This window comes from Cryptomeria japonica, chromosome 3 (genome assembly GCF_030272615.1).
Source record: "Cryptomeria japonica chromosome 3, Sugi_1.0, whole genome shotgun sequence".
NCBI lineage: Eukaryota > Viridiplantae > Streptophyta > Pinopsida > Cupressales > Cupressaceae > Cryptomeria > Cryptomeria japonica.
Window position 1 is genome coordinate 366,057,738 of NC_081407.1, and position 20,631 is coordinate 366,078,368.

The following is a 20,631-nucleotide window of genomic DNA, read 5'->3' on the forward strand; positions in this document are numbered from 1 at the left end:
TCTGTGACAAAGAAATTTGAGGTGAAAGCCCTTGTTGCTATTTCCACTCATGGGAGTAGCCATAGTGGATGTCACGTCGAGAGACTCCATGACAACATCACGTTGAGTGACTCCGTGATGAGAGCTTGTGTTTATTTCACACATGGGAGTAGCCATGGTGAACATCATGCTGAGTGAATCCATGATGCTATCACGTTGAGAGAATCCGTGATAAAGTTTTGTTTTTTTTACACATATGGGTGTGTTTGTCATGTTGAGAGACTCCATGACTTGAAAATCTGAAAATGATATCTCCTTTGCTAAGAGGGAGTGTTAATGTTTTTAGCAGCAGGAGATTTCATTTTGCCTGCGATGGTTTCTTCTTACACTTCTAAGAGAAGCTGATGTGTAATGACTTCCTTGATAACTATCACCGACATGCATGTATGACTTGCAGCTTCGTGGGAGCCTCATGCATGCTAGCAACGGTTTCTTTCCTCTTTGTATTCCATCCAGAAAGAGGTTCGCTTGTGTCTACGTCTTATGGCTCTTGTTGGTGCCGGAGTTTGTAACGGCAAGTATTGTAATTGTCGTCCAGCATATTGCGTGATCTAGATGTTCACTTTTCGTCTCCTCCATCTCAGATTTTTCAATCATTGTCGTTTCTTTAAAGGAGGTCAGTAGTTCGTATTTCGGAGTATAGAAAAGTCCTTAAAGAGAGACTATTATATATTTGTATGAGTGATCATTCAAGGGTAGATTTTTTTGACAATATTTTCTGTAGCATCTCTGTATCTTCTTCAACGTATATATCTTCTCTGTCTTCTCGTGTATGATTAAGGGATGATTATTATGTCTCAGAAAGCTTCATGTTGGCCGTATTGTCGAAGCCTTCAGTTTCAGAAGTTATTAGCTTCATCTTCTGATTGTTAAGGGTTAACAATTGTGTCTAGATCATTCTGTTTGAGAGCTTTTGTATTCAAGTTTGTGACTTCAATAAAGTTTGATTTTTGGGGTAGCTGGTCACCCTCAAGTGGAGGGTTTTCCCAGGATAAATACTTGTGTATCTTGTTCTTGTGAAATTTTATTGTTTCAAATTTAGGTGTCTTATGTTTTTGGTTCTAACATTAACACAAACCTCATTTCTCATGAGCATAGGCTAAGCAAGTCAACAAATTCATCTTTGAACCATGCCTTCAAAACACAAGTTTCAATCAGTCATAGTAGAGGTAGGGGAAGATCAAATTTAGATGTAGAGGAAGAAATTTATATGGAGTTGGAAGAACAAGTCCATCAAACTCAATTGGAAACTCAAATTGAAGAGGCAGCAATCAAAGATCAACTCAAAATCCATCTAAAGGCTGAAGGTATGATAAAACTCAAGTTCAATATCGTTACTGCAAGAAATATGGTCATTACTCAAATGAATGTAGAAAGAAACAATATGACTCTAGGCAACAAAGTGCAGACTTTACCAAAGAAAATCAAAACCAAGGCAGTATGTTTTAAACTTACAATGTTGCACAAGAGAATCAAAAAGATGTATGATTTCTAGACTCAAGATGCAGAAATCACATGACAAGAAACCTAGAAATGTTTTCTAGTTTGGATGAAAATATAAAACCATATGTTGCATTAGAAAATGTCAATTATGGGGAAAGGAAACATCAACATTCTAACCGAGAAGGGGTTAAAAAAGTTTATTTTTTATGTTTATTTTATTCTTGGATTAAATCATTAAAGCATAATCTGATGAGTCATGGGTAGCTTGTTCAAAAGGGGTATAGAGTATTATTCAAATATAGAGAATGTACAATTTTAAATAAATTTCCAAGTAATCAGCTCATTGCAAAAGTACAAATGATTGACAATAGAATGTTTCCCCTCAGAATAAAACCAGTTTTGAAAGTAGAATTTGCTCAAGCACAATTCTCAACGAACTCAAAAGTGGATGAAGAAAAAACTACAGTAGTCACTCAAGTAATCTTTCAAGCAAAACTTAAAGATGAAAATTGGCACCTAAACTTTGGAGGACTAATCCTACTACATAAGAAAAACATGGTGAATGGTTTGTCATTAATAGAAAAACTAGAAAGAGTATGTGAAGAATGTATTCTAGGTAAGCAACATAGGGATTCATTTCCAGCTGGTAAATCAATTAGGGCAAAGGCACCATTGGAGATTGTCCACTCAGATTTGTGTGGACCAATGCAAACACCCTCTATTGGTGGAAGACTCTACTTCTTGACATTCATTGATAATTACACAAGAATAACATGGGTCTACTTTCTAAGACATAAGAATGAAGTGTTTGAATATTTTTGTCAATTCAAAGCCCTTGTTGAGAAGCAAAGTGGCTACTATATCAAAGCGATAGGGGTGGTGAATACATTTCAAATGACTTCTTAAGGTTTTGCAAAGACCATGTAATCCACAAACAATTTACTTCTAGGTACAACCCTCAACAAAATGAAGCAGTTAAAAAGAAAAACAGAACAATCATGGAAATGGCAAGGAGCATGTTGAAAGCAAAACATTTATCAAATGAATATTGGGCTAAAGTTGTAGCATATGCAGCTTTTATAATGAATAGATACCCCACCAAAAGTGTCAAGAATATGATCTTGAAAGAGGCATGGACTGGAAGAAAACATAATGTTTCTCACATGAGAGTATTTGGATGTGTGGCATATGCACATCCCAGATAAATCGAGAAAGAAATTAAACAACAAAGGAGAAAAATGCATGTTTTGGCAATATAGCGATGAATCAAAGGCTTACAAGTTGTACAATCCAATAACCAAAAAAGTTATAATCAGCAAAGATGTACAATTCATAGAAGAAGCATGGGATGGAAGATTGGAAAACACAATAAATGTAGCAACAAGCTTACCGCAAGAAGGTAGAGAAGAAATAATACCATCAAATATCCCTTCAATTGTGATTCCTACTACACCCATTCAAATTCAACAAAGTAGTCAATAAATGACACCATCAAGCATAAGGACAACCCCACACATTCAAGCAAGTACTCTATTAAATGTACAACGAACACCATCTCCAATTGGAATTTTTGGTGCTGGACCATCAACTCCACACTCTCAAGTTCTCCTTCAAGTGGCATGTCAAACCCCACATTGGCAAGCTTAAAGAGACAAAAATCAGAAGTACGAGAGATATTTATGAGCAAAACTAAGGTGAAAACAATGCAGGTCTGAATTTGCTTCTTGCTTTATATTCATTTGTAGATGACCCAATTTATTTTGAAGATGGAGTTAAAGAAGAAAAATGAGTAACAGCCATGGATGAAGAAATAGATGCTATAGAAAAGAATCAAACATGGGAGTTAGTGGGTCTTCCACAAGGAAAAGATGTTATAGGAGTGGAGTGGATTTAAAAAAATCAAAATGAGTGCAAATGGTGATGTGCAAAAACCAGAGTTCCGTGACTCGCGGCGAGTCACGCGAGTCAGCGGGCCGGGTGACCCCTGCCAGGTCACGGTGACCCTGACCCGGGCTCGGACGGGTCAGGGGGCATAACTTGCCTAACTCGCCGAGTCAGGAGAGTCACGCCCTAACTCTCCGAGTCCGAGGGTCGTGACCCGGCATAATGCATGTGATCCAAAAGTTTTCATGTCAAAACATGTGTTCAAATAAATTATAAACTTCATACTTCACATTTCCCAATTACAATGGTTCAAAATAAGAGCAGATTGGTATTGAATTACCCATTCTATGTCTGAAGCATATTTCATGATTTGGCATCGAGGACACATCAATTGGTGAAGCGTTTTCCTCTTGGGTTGAGGGCGACCAGCTAGTAGGTGATTTGAGACATTTATCTGCAGTCCTCATTGTCATCTCAGACTTTTCACATCCACAGCAAGGTACGACCGTGAGCAGTTCGATTGGGCATTAGGAAGTCCTCAATATTTTGGATATTGCTTGATTCTTCATCACCTCATCAAAGCGACTCTTACCGGGTTCTTTGCTTATCAAATACATTGCATTTCCAGTTTGAATGTGTGAGTCTATAACTGTCATATGTTCTCAGACAATCTGAAAGTGTCCATGTCTGTTGGTCAATATAATTGATGTAAATCGGCTATGTAATGAGCCTATTTGATTCATTAATGAAGGAGTTATAAGGCTGTCCATTTAGACAGTGTTACATGATGCTTGCCAAATATTTGTCTTAATGACAGTCTGCTGTAACCTTTATTTTCTGCATACCATTTTATGTCAATGAATCAAACTTTAGGAATTGTGGCTGCACTATCATTCTAGATCATAGTTTATGTTTAGCAAGTCACCTTATTTACATTTCTACACATGTGATGGATGTATGTTTATGTATGTGATCAAACTAGCTTCTATTTGATGATGTTATAGTGTCTTTAAGCTTAATTCAATAATGGGTGTATGAAACAAGTTTTAAATCGTTAAAAATCTCTAAATTTCAAGGGTTTTCTTATTTTGCTGAGTCGTTGCCGAGTCATTGCCGAGTCCGAGCTGAGTCACGAGTCGAGTCAGCCTTGCCGAGTTAGAGCCGAGTCCGAGTCTAGGAACTTAGGCAAAAACTAAGGCAAGGCTTGTAGCCAAGGGTTATTCACAACAGCCAAGGGTAGACTGCAATGATATATTTGATTTGGTAGCTCATTTAGACACTCTAAGGACAATACTAGCAATAACAGCTCAAAACAAGTGGGCAATATATCAAATGGATGTAAAATCAGCATTTCTAAATGATTTCTTATAAAAAGAGGTCTATGTGGAGCAGCCACCAAAGTATGAGATTTTAGACCATGAAAACTAAGTTTACAAACTCAAGAAGACTCTTTATGGACTCAAACAAGCCCCAAGAGCTTGGTATAGCAAAATTGATTCTTATCTTTTGCAAAATGGTTTCACAATGGTGACCCAACATTGCACACCAAGATGAATGAGTAAAGTGAGATTATAATTGTTTGTTTATATGTTGATGACGATATTTACGAGTGATTTATCAATTAACTTATACAAAGCAACTACAAAAAAAGAATTTGAGATAAACTGATTTGGTTTTTATGAAGTAATTTCTTGGCATTGAAGTAAATCAGAATTAAAAAAGTATATTTATTTCACAAACTAAGTATGTAAATGACATTTTCAAAAGGTTTAACATGATGAATTGCAAATCAGCCCCAACACCAATTGTAATAGGTTTGAAATTGAGCAAGGATGATAAAAGATCCAAAGTTGATCCAACTTTGTATAAAAAACTTCTTGGCAATCTCATCTATTTAACAGCCACAAGGTTTGACATAATGTATGCAATTAGCCTTATTTCAAGGTTCACAGAGTCTCCAAAAGATTATCATTGGTAAGAAAGAAAGCAAATATTTGAGATATGTTTGTGGAACAAGGAATTATGGAATTCAATACTCAAGATTAAATGAATTCAATCTGATAGGGTACACTAATAGTGATTGTGCAGGTAGTGTTGACAATTGGAAAGAGCACCTCTGGTTATGTTTTCCATTTTGGAACAAGTGCAATCTCATGGACATAAAAAAAACAGCCTATTGTCACTCTTCCATTTGCTAAAGCAGCGTATGTAGCAACAACAAGGGCAGCATGTCAAGCAATATGGATGAGAAAAACACCGAAAGACTTGAGGAATGAACAAGAAGAAGCAACTAAGATCTAATATGATAACAACTCAGCCATACCACTGCCTAAAAATCCAGCTTTTCACAAGAGAAGTAAACACATTGACACAAGGCATCATTTTATTAGAGAGCTGATCGATAATGGAGAAATATTCTTGGAACATTGTAGGTCTGACAAACAATATGCAAATATCTTCACCAAACCATTGAGAAAGGAAAGTTTTGTGCACCAAAGAGATAGTTTGGGCATCATAGATGGCAGTAATTGTGATTAAGGGGGGGTGTTGGATTTAATCACACATACCATTATTTACTCAACCTCCATAGACTCTTCACTGTTCTTGCCGTCAACATGCTTTGTTTGTCTTGTTGGTAACAACAATGAAGGAAAACTGAGAAGGGGGGTTGGGGGGGGGTGAATCAGTTTTCACTGGATTAAGCAAATTAAGCACTATCTCAGATTTCAATTAACTCCAACAAGAATAAAGATAAAGACAATAACAGCAACACATATAACACCAAGATTTTGACGTGGAAAACCCGGTTAAGGGAAAAACCACAGTGGGAACCTACCCACATTAAGATGATACTTTGCAGTAGTATGTGTAAATATTACAATGGTGAATGCACATGCATTCAGGCACACTGCTCAAGATATAATGACCCAGAAGGCTCCAACCCTCAGGGAAGGTTCACTACCTTACAATAATGATCGAACTACAATCCGGATTACATGAACTGCAAAAATAGTATCTGCTAATGCCTGATGACAATTTCGATTTAGCACATTTGTCTGCCCTGCAACAATCTCTGCTCAATACACCATACCAAAAGATAAATTTGCTTATGCGCACATACACCACTTTCTGATAATGCAGACACCACATCCATACCCAAATTACATGAATCTAACACCTATTTATACAATTCATCAATCTTGTCAACCAAACCCTCAACCCTCAATTACAAAATTACATCACACGATACATAAATAAACCACTGGACCAATACAATGCCATAGATGACATAGCATGGACCTAAACTAAATCTTCAAACACGCATCACCACCAGAAATTTCGCCAAGAACAACCGCAATACGTTACACCATCCGAAATACGGCATAACACGAAGAATATCACCGGATCAGCAAAATCAACAATACCGCGCACAAGGATCAATGTAGACCACCAAAACAAATAGTACACAATCAGGAAACACCAACAAGCACAATAGAACCATCCGCAATAGCTACACCAACACCACTTAATCAAATCTTCATCGATCAACACGCTAACTCACAAGAACACTCATCAGCAGCAATTCGGACTAGAAAGATAATTTGTGGAGCACCAAATCACAGACCATCCGAAATGAAGATACACATGAACATCCAAAACATTCTCCCAAATCCGCAACCAAAGATATGATCAAACCGGAATCCACAACTCGACCAAATCACCACATAGCATCATGAAATCAATAAAGAATGATATATATCTAGTTGATTCAGCATCCCAATCAGATAAACCAACCAGATCTGTTAGCAGCAATCAAGAAGGAAGACTGAGAGGGGGGGGTGAATCAGTCTTCACCGGATCTCAGCAAATTAAACTTCAAAACATAAATTGATAGACTGCAGCAATAACAGATAACCAAATTAACAGCACAACACACAACACCAATATTTTTGACATGGAAAACCCAGTTAAGGGAAAAACCATGGTTGGAACCTACCCACAGTAAGATGATACTCTGCAGTAGTATGTGAAAATTATTACAATGGGGAATGCACATGCATTCGGGCACACTGCCTAGAGCTCACTACTCAAAAGATATATGCCCAAAAGGCTACAACCCTCAGGGAAGTCTCATTGACTTACAATATGATTCGGACTACAATCTGGAAGGAATGAACTGCAATGATAGCAGCTACAAATCCCTGATGACAGTTCCGATTAAGCACAATTGTCTGCTTTGCAACACCAATCTCACCTCAACACTTCACCAAATGACAACTCTCTTGTTCGCACAATCACCTCTCTCTAATAATGTGTTGAGACATGGACCAGCTAGGACTCGAACCTAGGACCTTCCATATGCTGCTGGAGTGCTCTACCACTGAGTTACTGGCCCCTCTTGGACCAGTCCATCGTCGGTTCGGGTGTGGCTTATTTCCAACACCAACACCCCCCCTTAAGCCACACCTCTCGTGTGCTTGGGGCTCCTAGCCTGAACCTGGCTCTGATACCATGTTGAGACATGGACCAGCTAGGACTCGAACCTAGGACCTTCCATACGCTGCTGGAGTGCTCTGCCACTGAGCTACTAGCCCCTCTTGGACCAGTCCATCGTCAGTCCGAGTGTGGCTTATTTCTAACACTAACATAATGCAAACATAATACCGACACCTAAATTACATAAAGCATCTCACCTATATATACAAATCATCAACCTTGATAACAAGGTCGGCTAAACCCTCAACTCACAATTACAAAAATTACATTGCACGATACAAAGATCGACCACCGAACCAATATTATGATTTACATTACATGACTCTCCTTCGGATCAGCTTGATATCTAGCAGCCATACACAACATGCATAATGTCAAGTTTAGTCTGAGTGAGATATAGCAATCTACCAACCATAGATCTGTACAAACTCTGATTAGCTTTAGGAGATTCATCATTTTTAGACAATTTACAACCAGTCACCATAGGAGTTCCAACCGGTTTGGAATCATCTAATCCAAACTTCTTCAGTAATTCCTTCACATACCTAGTTTGAGATATAAAGATACCTTTTCCTGTCTGTGTAATCTACAAACCTAAGAAAAATTTCATCTCACCAATCATAGACATCTCAAATTCTTTTTGCATATCACCGACAAACTTCATACTCATATCATCATCACCACCAAAGATAATGTCATCAACAAAGACTTCAACAATCAAAATGTTATCATTTTCAATCTTAAAGTACAGATTACTATCAGCAGCACCTTTGATAAATCCCAATTTTAGCAGGTATTTGTCTAACCTAGCATACCGGGCCCTAAGAGCTTGTTTCAATCCATAAAATGCTTTCTTCAACTTACATACCATGTCTCCATCATCTGACAATGAAAATCCATCAAGTTGTTCAATGTAAACTTCTTCTTCTAGATCACCATTCAAAAATGCGGATTTGATATGCATCTTATATACCTTGAAATCTTTATAAGCAGCATAAGCAAGCAACAATCTAATAGCTTCAATTCTAGCAACCGGAGCAAAAGTTTCTTCATAATCAATCCCTTATTGTTGTGAATATCCTTTGCAGACCAATCTGGCTTTATTTCTGACTACTTCACCGGCTTCATTCAATTTGTTCCTAGAAACCCATTTAGTACCAATAACATTTTTATCCTTAGGTCTAGGCACAAGTTCCCAAGTGTTATTCTTTTCAATCTGATCTAACTCTTCTTCCATGGCTCTTATCCAGTTTTCATCTTTACAGGCTTCAACAACATCTTTAGGTTCAACTTTGGAAATTAAACATACTTCTTCTGTAGCTAACTTTCTTCTAGTCATCACACTTTTATTCTTATCACCAATAATTTGATTCTCAGAATGATTTAGTCTAACATACCTCGGAGTCTTCTGATTGTTCTAATCCTGAGGTTCCGGCACATCATCACCACCAGCAACAACATCCGGATTTACAGTCTCTACCGAATCATTTTGCTTGGGCTCATCAGGTTGAATAGGAGCTAAAACAACATGTTGACCATCATCATAAGCTCTGATCTCCTTCCCAAGGTTTTCATCCACCTTCACATTTGCACTCTCAACTATCTTTTTTAGTCTCTTATTATAGCACCGGTAGGCTTTGCTATTTGTAGAATATCCCAAAAAGATACCTTCATCACTTCTAGCATCAAACTTTCCAATATCCTCATCTCTCTTGATATAGCATTTGCTACCAAAAACTTTGAAATATTTCACAGTAGGAACATGACCAAACCAAAGCTCATAAGGGGTCTTACCAGTATCACATTTGATATGAACTCTATTGAATGTATAAACTCCAATGCTAACAACTTCTCTCTAGTAGACCTTCGGAACATTTCCTTCAATCAACATGGTTTTTGTAGCATCCAAAACAATACGGTTCTTCCTTTCTACAACTCCATTCTGATGTGGGGTCCTAGGAGTAGATAGTTGTCTTCTGATTCCATGCATCTCACAGAAAGAATTGAACTCACCAAAACAGAATTCTCCAACTCTATCAAATCTCGGACACTTCAGCTTCAATCCGGACTCAATTTCAACTTTAGCTTTGAATATCTTGAATTTCTCAAATGCTTTTGTTTTTTCCTTCAAAAAGACAACCCACATCATTCTGGAATAATCATCAATTAATAGCATAAAGTATCTATCACCCTGCACACTTCTAACATGTGTAGGTCCACAGGGGTCAGTATGCACAAAAGATCTAACAATCCATCAGATCTATACGCTTGCTCTTGAAAGAAATTCTTGTTTGCTTACCCAACTCACATTCCTTACATACCGGATTAACAGGTTTGTCCTCCTAAGGCCCAAGTATTGTCATATGGCCCCTAGAAAGAGTCACTATTTGTACCAAAATTGGTACCCCTACAAAACTTTGCACTCCAAGTCAAATTTATCGTCAGTATCCTCATTATGTTAGTCAATGTTAGTCCGGCTGTCTTTCTTATCAATCCATCGAGTTATCAGGTCGTGGCCTAGGTTGTCTACTAATCATGTCCACAAATCATTAAGAGACAAGGAATGGCAAACTCAGGTAAATCAAGGTTTGGAGATGATATAGTGATGAAGGTTGGAAGGTGAGGTTGAGGCTGAATAATGGTTTGTTAAATCTCCTCAAACACTTCATTCAAGCAAAAAATCAATGAACACAAGATGAGTGCAAGAGAATGTCATCTTTTTTAACTTGACGAAAAATGGGTTGGCTACCATTTATTAGAAAGAAATACAAAGAGCTCACTTTTGGCCTCAGCGCATAAGTTTTGTTGATAAGCAGTTTGTTAAGAATTATATGAACAGCAAAAGGAATATATAAGGATCCAAGCATACAATGTCCCAAAACTTTGTGACAATAAAGAGGAAGATATATACCCAAAAGGAAAAGGCCTAGCAAATGTTGCAATTGTTCGCCAAAACACAGAAAGGACTCCCAGACATTTTGTAAGAGAACATGGTCTCACTGCTGTTGGCAAAGAAGATGCTGATGATGAGATGAAGCTGAGCCAGTTATTGGTGCCTTTAACAATAGTAATAACAAAAAATGTTGCTAGGAATAGTTCTTTTGTTTTATAGATTGATCCCATTGAAATTTTGTGAACATGGACACATATGATGTACATCTTTTTTGCTGTCTCTTTCTCCCCTAGGCCTTTTTGTAGTGATGCCTGTGGTGGATTCTTTCTAGTATAAGCTCTTCTCTTTGTGTTGAACTTTTGGCAAATTAGTCTTTTAAAGTTTTAACTGTTGAATTGGCCTAGTGGGTCATCATATATTGTAACCTGTTTTTTTAGTAATATATTTTCATTTTTTCTTTTTTCTTTCTTTTTTTTCAAATAAGCATCAAGCATAGTTACAAGACTAAGACTCAGTACTGAAACTCAAAAAATTGATAAAACCATGAAATAAAAATATTTTATAAGAACGTAAATCTTTTACTATGCACCCTTCATTAAATCAAATTTAAAGACATGCTAAAATAATCAAATAGAAGCTACATTGATCACATAGACAAGTATAAATCAATCAAATCAGTACAAAAGCAGATTTGAGCTTTTAAGGAAACGACATTTGTATATATAAAATTATAAATATTCTCAAGTGTTTAGGTATACAAAGCTCATGGACCATACAATCCATGGCATTAAAACGAAAATCAGAAGTATCTTGGAATGGCAGATTGAAGTTTTGAAGGTGCCTTTTTAGTGTTTTAACTTTTAGGTTTTAGTTTTTTTTTTTTTCATGTTTTCCTGCTCATTTTTCCCAGCTGAATCTGACTATCAAGACTCAGCAAGTCTGCTCAGAACCCAGAGTCCTATAAAGTTGCATCAAAATCATGATTACCATAATACCTGCTTGGTGTGCCACCTGCAATATTCACTCTTCCCTTCAACATGGAAACCTGTATATATTTTAGAAGACTGATATCAATTAAAAAGTAATCATATAAGACATTTAGACATATTGGCAATCAATTGAAACATCTTGTAAAAATTCAACCCACAGCTAAATCTAAGTAGATCAGATAATTATATCCAAACAAAAACACAATTTGTAAAAGGAAATGTTATCGAAGACCATCTTGAGCATGGAAACACACATGCATATGCATGTGTTTCTATATACACTCAAAAGCCTCAAGTCTAAATTTAAAGAAGAAATTTTAAAAGTCTTCTGAACAAAGAAATTTTAAATCTCAATTTAAATTATGATTTCTGCTCACCACATTTTTGATAGGCTTCCTATATCTTTCACCGGTGGTTTTCCTAGTTTGTGTTGAGTTAGGGTATTAACCATTTTGATGTCAGCTCTCCTTTTATATGGGCGGTTTCTTTGGCTCGTTGCTCAGGTTCTTCGACTTGGCACATTTATTTTTGCCAAGGTTTCCTTATGCAAGCATGTTTCTTCCACACTGAAAGGTACATTGAATTAAGTGGCCAAAAGGAGCTTGGCATGCACTATCCTTCGCTACTGTTAGCACTCAAGGGTTTGCTCATACTCAGTGATCAAAGTTTTTGCATTAGATCCGACAACCCACATTCATTGTTTTGACCAACAGTAGTCCTCAATTTTTTGCTATCGGTTTGTTTCTACCTTGGATCAATGGTTGCAGACCTGTATTGGGTTGCCCAAGCTGTGCATATTGCATGGTATTGGAGCTTCTCACTTTGACCAGTGCATGTCTCTCATTGTTGTGTACCTGGTCACCATTTATCTTAGGTCGGTTGTTTTTGAACTTGTTTATAAGCTACAAATTTTGTCGTAGCCTTTGTTGTTAGCGGGTGCCATCTCCATTGGCTGACGTTGCACACTTGTGGTGGCTTTGTTAGAATCTGCAGATGATTGATTTTTCATAGGGCTACATTTAATGTTATTGCTCGGCTTTATTATTGTTGACAGATCTTGGCTAGCACTTATGTTGTATAGCAGGCATCCTTATTCTGTTGTCAGGCATCCTTGATCAGTGTTGTGTTCTTTCTACAAGGTGAGGGTTGGTAACTGTTTGGCAGTCCATGCATGGTCAAACCATGGGCAAATTTTTTATTGGCCAGTTTTACTCTGTGGTCAATGCACTCAATAGCTCCATTATGGCTTGATCATTCTCCTTGAACCTATGACTTCATCATTGGCGGGTTTCGATTGCTTTGAACAGCAGCTCAAGGGTCGGTTTTTTATTGGTCGAGACGTTTTGCATTTGTGGTGCTTATTGTGTATGCTAGGCTATTCATACCAACAGGCAGTAGTTTCCTTATTTGTTGTGCTCCACGGTTATTAGAGCGCTTGTGACACTACTTGGTGCCCCATATAAGTTCTATTTGGGCTGGGTGTTTATACCTTTGACATTGGCTCTAGCACCTGTCAAAGGCTCTTGTGCATTTTTTTTTCGCTTTTTGCACCGTTGTGTCGCTCCAAAGTGCCTAAAACAGGCCTTTTTTCAAACTGGTGTAAATTATGCATATGGAGGCATTTTTCTGCAAACTAGATATCGACAAAAAGCTAATTCTGTCAACTTCACAGCGGTGTGGGTATTTTTCAGTTATTTTGCTATTTGATGATGATTTTTTGCTGTTTAATTCAGATCTTTCTTTTGTGCTCCCGAGCTCATAACTTTTAGCTCTGAACTTCATTTTTCATGATTCAAGTTGCATCAAGAAGGTATTGAGGAGCACTTCAATTCTATTCATGCAGTTTTTGCAGATTTGTTTCCAGAATTTCTTACTTTCAGTCTGTTGCTGAATTGTTACTTTTGGAGACATTGTTGTAAAATTAAAAACATAGTGTCAAATTCTTATGTACAAAGGGATTAATTGCTTGTACTGCGGGGGTAATTTGCTGTTCTACTATTGTACTCTTGATTGTATCATGGATTTGTCAAAGGTTGTACATATAACTATCATGAGTGGAAATCACAAATGGATATATTGTTGTTGACATTGAAGTTGCACAGAATCACTTCTATACAAGATCAAGAACCCACAAGTGCTACAGAAAAGAGAAAACGGTTTGATTGAGGAGATGAAACTCTTGACACTCTCATTATGTCTATTTCTCCTGATTTGAGATATTATGTTGTATCTTGTAAGAGTCCTTATGAAATTTGGACTACCTTAGAGAGTCCCTTTGGTAAGCCAAATAAGATGAGGAAATTTAAGTTAGAGAATGAACTGATGAGTCTCAATCCTAGTGATTTTGACAATATCCAAGACTTCCTCACTAAGCTAAATTCTCTTAGATTGGAGTTACTAATTGTTTCTATATTTTAAGCTACTATGGATGCTCTTGGTAGTGCACACAAAATGCCTTCTCTTGATTGATTTGCAACTGAACTCACAAGAGAACAAGCAAAGTTGGCACAAATGGGCACATTGAAGCCTTCAACACCTCACATACTTCTTGCAAAGGATTCTACTCCAAAGGAATCAAGTGGCAAAGGAAAGAAGGAGAATAAGGATCCTGAGTCTAATGAACAAGCTAAGGATTCTTCTTCAAAATCTACCCTTGAGTTCAACACCTCCTCTAAAGAAGATTCATCTAAAAAGAAGTTGAGATGTACATATTGTAAAAGGCTAGGACATGATGAGCATAGGTTTTATAATAAAAAGATTGATGAACTCACACACATTCTTCAAAAGAACAACATCAAGTTGCCCTCATCAGTGTCTCCTTCCTCAACATCACAATCAGAAGCTTCTTCATCTACATAGTGAGGAACTACAAGAATTTCACATGGCATTAACAAGGTGAAAGTTCATTCACTCTTGACATCTACACTTCCTGAAAATGATGGATGGCTTCTTGATTCAAGTGCATCTCACCATATGGCATCTTCTATGGATATGTTCTCTTCTTTTGAGCCTTGTAATTCTCCTAACATTTTGATGGGTAACAACACATACATGAAGGTTTGTGGGAAAGGTTCTATTGACATGGGAGAGGGAACATTTAATGATGTCCTTTGTGTACCATCCTTGACCACTAATCTTCTTTCAGTTAATCAAATTACTCATGGTGCACAAAGTAAAATAGTGGAGTTCACTCCTAATTATGTCTACATAAGGAACATGGAGACTAGAGATATCATTGCTACAGGAGTGGAGAATCATTCATCTCAATTGTATTCCTTTTCTCATTTTTCTCATGATGATGATGATGTTCCTTTGACTGATGTTCACACCCTTCCATCAAGGGTGAATCATGATCGTGAGGAGAAGTTTGGTCACTTTAATATTGGTGTTCTTGAGATGAGTGTTGAGCTTCCTACTCCACCTCCTACTTCTTCAAATTTGAGTTCTACTCTTCAGCAAGTTGATCATGGTATTTCAGATCTTGCTTTGTGGGATGAGTATTTGACTAGTGTTTCAGACTTGTTTGTTGAGTCTCATATGGCAGATTTGGGAGACATACTTGAGGGGATTTCTCTTCTCTTTGATGACAATTTCATCACACTTGGAGATTCATCTACCTTGTCTTTGGAGATTGTCATTCATTTGTTACCTCCTTCACTCGACTTGTACATTTCATGGTTCAATTTGATCATGCTTATGTGATGGCTTCTTTGAGCTTAGAACTCCTATTCAGTTTTCAAAGATTCACATTTGAAGACTTCCTTCCTCTTCTTTCAATTGGACAAGGAGCGGCTTCTTCATCATTCAATGGACTTGTTTCTTCCTAAGGGGAGACATGTTGCTTGTAGGCATTGGATCATCTTTTGTTTTCAGGCATAATTTATCAGCATTGGAGCTTCTTCATTATGGGGGGATATCATGTCTCTCGTTTTCCTTCCGATGGAGGGATATTTGATTGTATATACATGATGTATGTAGTCCTTGGGGGGTCTTGAGTACTCCATGCATCATCATTTTTTTTCTTTTCTCTTTTGGAAAGGAGTTTTGTCCCACTTGGTTTTCTCCTTTTCTCCATTTGTGAGATTGCATTTGCATTGTACATGGGTATCTAACATGGCCTAGTAGTCGGAACCCATATTGCATCATCATAATATTGCATCTTAGCATAATAATCTACTTTCTAAGTTGCACTTAAGGGAGGATGTTTGTAGTTAAGTGTTGTACCTAGTCATGTCTTCACCTAGGTCCACGTTACACTTACCACTTAAGTTTACTTAGTGACCACTTTAGGAACATTCCCACTATAAGTGGAAGTTCCACCTTTGGTGGACTTATCACATTATCAATTATACACCTTATGTGGGTGATAGATTACCATTTGCATAGGATTATGACACTTGTCAACATCGTGTGTAATCCTTCATTTGACCTTGCCTTTATATGCAAGGGTCATCATGTACATTCTCATGTCCATTATTCATCAATCCTACATTGTTGAAGCAATCTTTCTTGCACTTCTCTCTTGTGGAAGTTATTTTGGTCTTTCAGAGACTCTGGGGGTGTTGTAGAGATACCAAATACTCTAACAATCCCTTTAGAATGGACGGCAAACAAGCCTTTTCAATGAAGTAATATCCAATAAGTTCTAAGTGTTCAAACAAGGAAATGAACTACCTTACTCTATAATTTGAGACTACAAATATTAAATGAAATATAAAGAACAATCAATTGAAATGTGCTCAATGGTTAATTAAACTGTCAAAACTGAATAAAGATCAATGGTGGTAGCAATGATGAAGACAGTAAAATTTTGTGATAACCCTCTACTGTATCACATGATGTAAGTCTTACTTTGGTATCATAGAAATTTACTCTTTATTTTTGCATTCGTTAAACCTTATAAAGATTATTACCAGCAATAATACATGTATGAATATATTAATAATAATTAAATAATTCTATGCAAAGGTTAAAAGAATACGTCAATAATGATAATAATATATTAATAAATTCATTAGTAATATAATGAATAAAGAAGTAATTTATTAAAATAATGTAACATATTAAATGAGAAATAATATATCAATAATAATAATATATATTAATACGTTCATTAGTAATATATTGAATAAAGAAGTAAATTATCAAAATAATGTTAATATATTAAACAAGAAGTAATATGTCAATAACTATAATAGTAATATATATATATATTAATGATTCATCAAAATAATATTAATATATTAAAATAGATTGAAATGAATATGCAACGGCTGTATAATTAAACAAGACTTATGTCCCACCCCACGGGAAGTGGTGGGACAGGAATCGCAGCCCTGGGGCTGCGACCACAGTCACACCCCTTCCTGCCGAAGAGACCCCATGGTGGGACGCAACCCCTCCCTGTCACGGGTACAAATAGACTATCTGTCGACACTTAGGGGGGTAAGAAAAACAGGAGGGAAAAATAGAGGATGCGCACAGCACAGACTACGGCAAGGAAACAGACAGAGGTAAAACGTTGGTACTTATGCCATAGATATATATATGTGTGTGGACGTGTGTGCCCCACACACACATATATATTTAAGGTGGATCTATCATATGTAGTATGTAACCAATCTCTCTCACAGAATTATATTGTTATTATAATATCTTTTATATATATACATATATGTGTACATGTGTGTATACACACACACATATATATATATATATATCTGCAATATACTTGTTCATGTGGAATCAATAATAGGAATAAAGAAGTATGTAAAGACAGACATAAATTATAATTTAAATGATAATGGAAATGTAAATTGTTATGAAATGCCTTATGCTGGGTGTTAATGGATGACAATAATTTGGCTATGTTATGGAGATTAATGGGAATAATCCCCTTAGCCTAATTCGGGATTATGATAATCCCTGGTAGGCAGTATATACTGAGTGTTCATATGCATATATATAAAAGGTTTGGGTGTAGGAAGCCTCACCCAAGACAGGACGGATCTTGTTGGTCCTCTCTGGTAGACTTGGATGGTAAGATGTACCATCCAAGGCAGTAATTGATCATATGATGATCTTCCTTGGTAGGCTTGGATGTAAGATGCTACATCCAAGACGGGAATCGAATTATCTATCGACTTCCCTGGTAAGGCTTGGAACCATAATTGATTCCAAGAGGAGTTTGGAGATAGCACTTCACGGGAAGACGGTCATTACACCCGACCTAAGGTCATATCCCAATACTTCACCCGTATCCTTTTTATTACTTAAGAATTAAGATTTGTTTAATTAAGTAATTGAAGTTTAATTGCAATTTAGATTAGTAAATATATATTTTGTTGCATTCTAACAGTCTGTTTTGCAGGAAAGTGATCTATAACTAGTAGGGACATTACAAATTTCTTATTAAATTAATTGAAACACAACTACCATTATGTGTTCCTATGCAGAACTTTTAATACTAGAAACCATGATGATCCCAAAGAAATCTTGAAGACAAGTAATAGAATTTTCTATTGTACTCCAAAAAGATGATGATGACTAGACTCACTTTTCCAAAGATAAACAAGCAAATATGGGGAAATAAAAAATAATAATAATTGCTTAATCAATGTTTATTGAAGACATGAATTAGCATTGACATTATTATATTAATTGGAAGAAAGCATTTACAGGTCAAGTACTCAATCAAATGTCCATTTTATAGTGCATTATGTGAGGTGCACAAATTCCTAGTTATAAGCATTAAGATGGTACAGGTTGGCATGACAAGTATATAATCAAGCTGCAATGATGGCATCAACATTTCTTGGTTCTAACTTGGATTCTGTTAAGTCTCTAGTTTCATCTTTTCCTTGACTAAGTGAAAAAGCGCTAATGATTTCTCTTGAAGTGAAGGCCTTCTCGGGATTGTATGAATAGTTGGAATCAAACGCACAATCATCTGTAGGATACAATGAGTAATTCTTATTTATTGTGTGGAATCACTAGCCTATTTGTAATGTCCCCTACTCAGTACCCCTGGACTGAATACAAATAGTTTGTGAACTAGGACAAGAAAATTACCTTTTTACTATGAATTCCCTATAAAATACCCATTAGAAAGTTTTCCGTTAAATCCTATAAGACACCTGTACTCATAACTCACTACACAGGAGATATTTGAAGTTACACAATTATATGTTAAAGCATTGTAAAATTAATTCATTTTATTATATGATTTGGAAACCAATGTATGACCACGTTTGCTCAACCGTCCCATTCTGAGCCCAAAAGTGGTCATCAAGCCCTTTTGGCCCTGGCAGCAGATTAATCACACACCAGGGTGGACTACTCCTTATGGCGTGGATCTTATCCCCTTGGTTATATCTTGTTTCGTAATTAATTAATCTTCTCATGCCAAGGAGCCAGTGGATGGTAGTGGTGGCTTAATTCTGCCAAACCCAAGCCCAGTAGCGGTCACTTGCCCTCCTGGCCTACTGATTTATTAAGACTCAGTAGGTGGCCTACTTGGGTGGACGGTACTCCCCTCTACAGATCCCTTTACCTCCCTGATATGATATCACTTAAGTGTAGGTTAATAAGTTCATTATGAATGTAGATCATTATTCTTGTTCACTGTTATTAATATAAAACGGGTCATTATGTTTAGTCCAGATTTATCAATAACCTGTAGCAATGTATCAATTCATAATTTACTTTATCCTTATGTTTTATGATTATCATTTCAGTTTGACTGAATACGAATTCATTAGAAATTACTTGCCAAATCTATACTGCGATTTATTTCATATTATATAATCCTAGACATGCTGTATCTTACTGTATATTCTAGTTACTCTAGATATATATATATGTGTGTGTGTGTGTATTATGTCTGTTCTAGTTACTGATTCAAAATATGGATCTTATTGCATTGTGATACAGTAGTTTCTATATTTTCCTTGAGGCGGGTGAGACATACCTGTGACGTCTCCTCTCTATATAGAGTTTGAAAGCTCAATGTTGGTGATTCCGTAATCTTTTTCCTCCCTTTTTATCCACGTACTTTCATCATCCTCTCTTATACCTTCCAAGAGAGGTATTTGTTCCTTTACAAGACATACCTCTTCTCAAACAAAACTCTTCATCACACCTCTCTCTCGTTAATTAGGGATCGCTATCTTATGGGTTTCTTAATGCATCGATTAGCTAGTGTTTGGTTGCCATCTTTCACTAACATATACGAATAGCAAAAGTCACACCTTTTGGATAGCCTAACAATGGTTATCTTTATAGTCTTTTTGAAACATATTATCCACTTCTTAATCGCCGCCCCATATAATTGGTCCACTGCCTATTACTAATTACTACGCCAAGAGTATTTAAGAACAACGGTAGAATTATGAAATGTAATTAATAATATAATAATAGTTATTGTTTTGATAATAATAGTTTTATTAATATGTTATGTTTATAATGATATTGATTTATTCTGTTTGAATATTTTTAGAATATTGTTATTAATGAATATTAATTAAATAATAATATTTAATAAATAAACAAGTATTTAATTATTTCAATTAATCCTTCATTAATAAATATTAAAATGATAATTATTTCATTTAGATTTTATATATATAACGATCAGGGAGGGGACATGACACTATTTGGGAAGAGGGATAAAATTCTCAAAGTTCAAATTGAGTGAGATATATTTTACTTTTGAAGCGACTGGTAATCTAGCTTGATAGTGTTGCAAATTTGTTTCCTTGGAGATTGAATCAGCACAAGGAAAAAAATGAATGCATCTAGCAATGGATATGGAAATGGACCAAACACAAAGTACAGTAAAGATATTTGTTTATGACCAACTGTGCAAACTCATGAGAGTTTCTAATA

At 36.3% G+C, this 20,631-nt stretch overlaps 1 protein-coding gene across 1 annotated transcript in view; it reads right to left on the reverse strand.

The window, feature by feature from the left end:
* LOC131080032 (uncharacterized) overlaps positions 1–20,631 on the reverse strand; it is a 117,828-nt gene that overhangs the window by 42,058 nt on the left and 55,139 nt on the right. Inside the window, exon 4 of the mRNA XM_058018128.2 lies at positions 11,752–11,801. Coding sequence (XP_057874111.2) covers positions 11,752–11,801 — 50 coding nt within the window. The remainder of the gene's footprint in view (positions 1–11,751; positions 11,802–20,631) is intronic.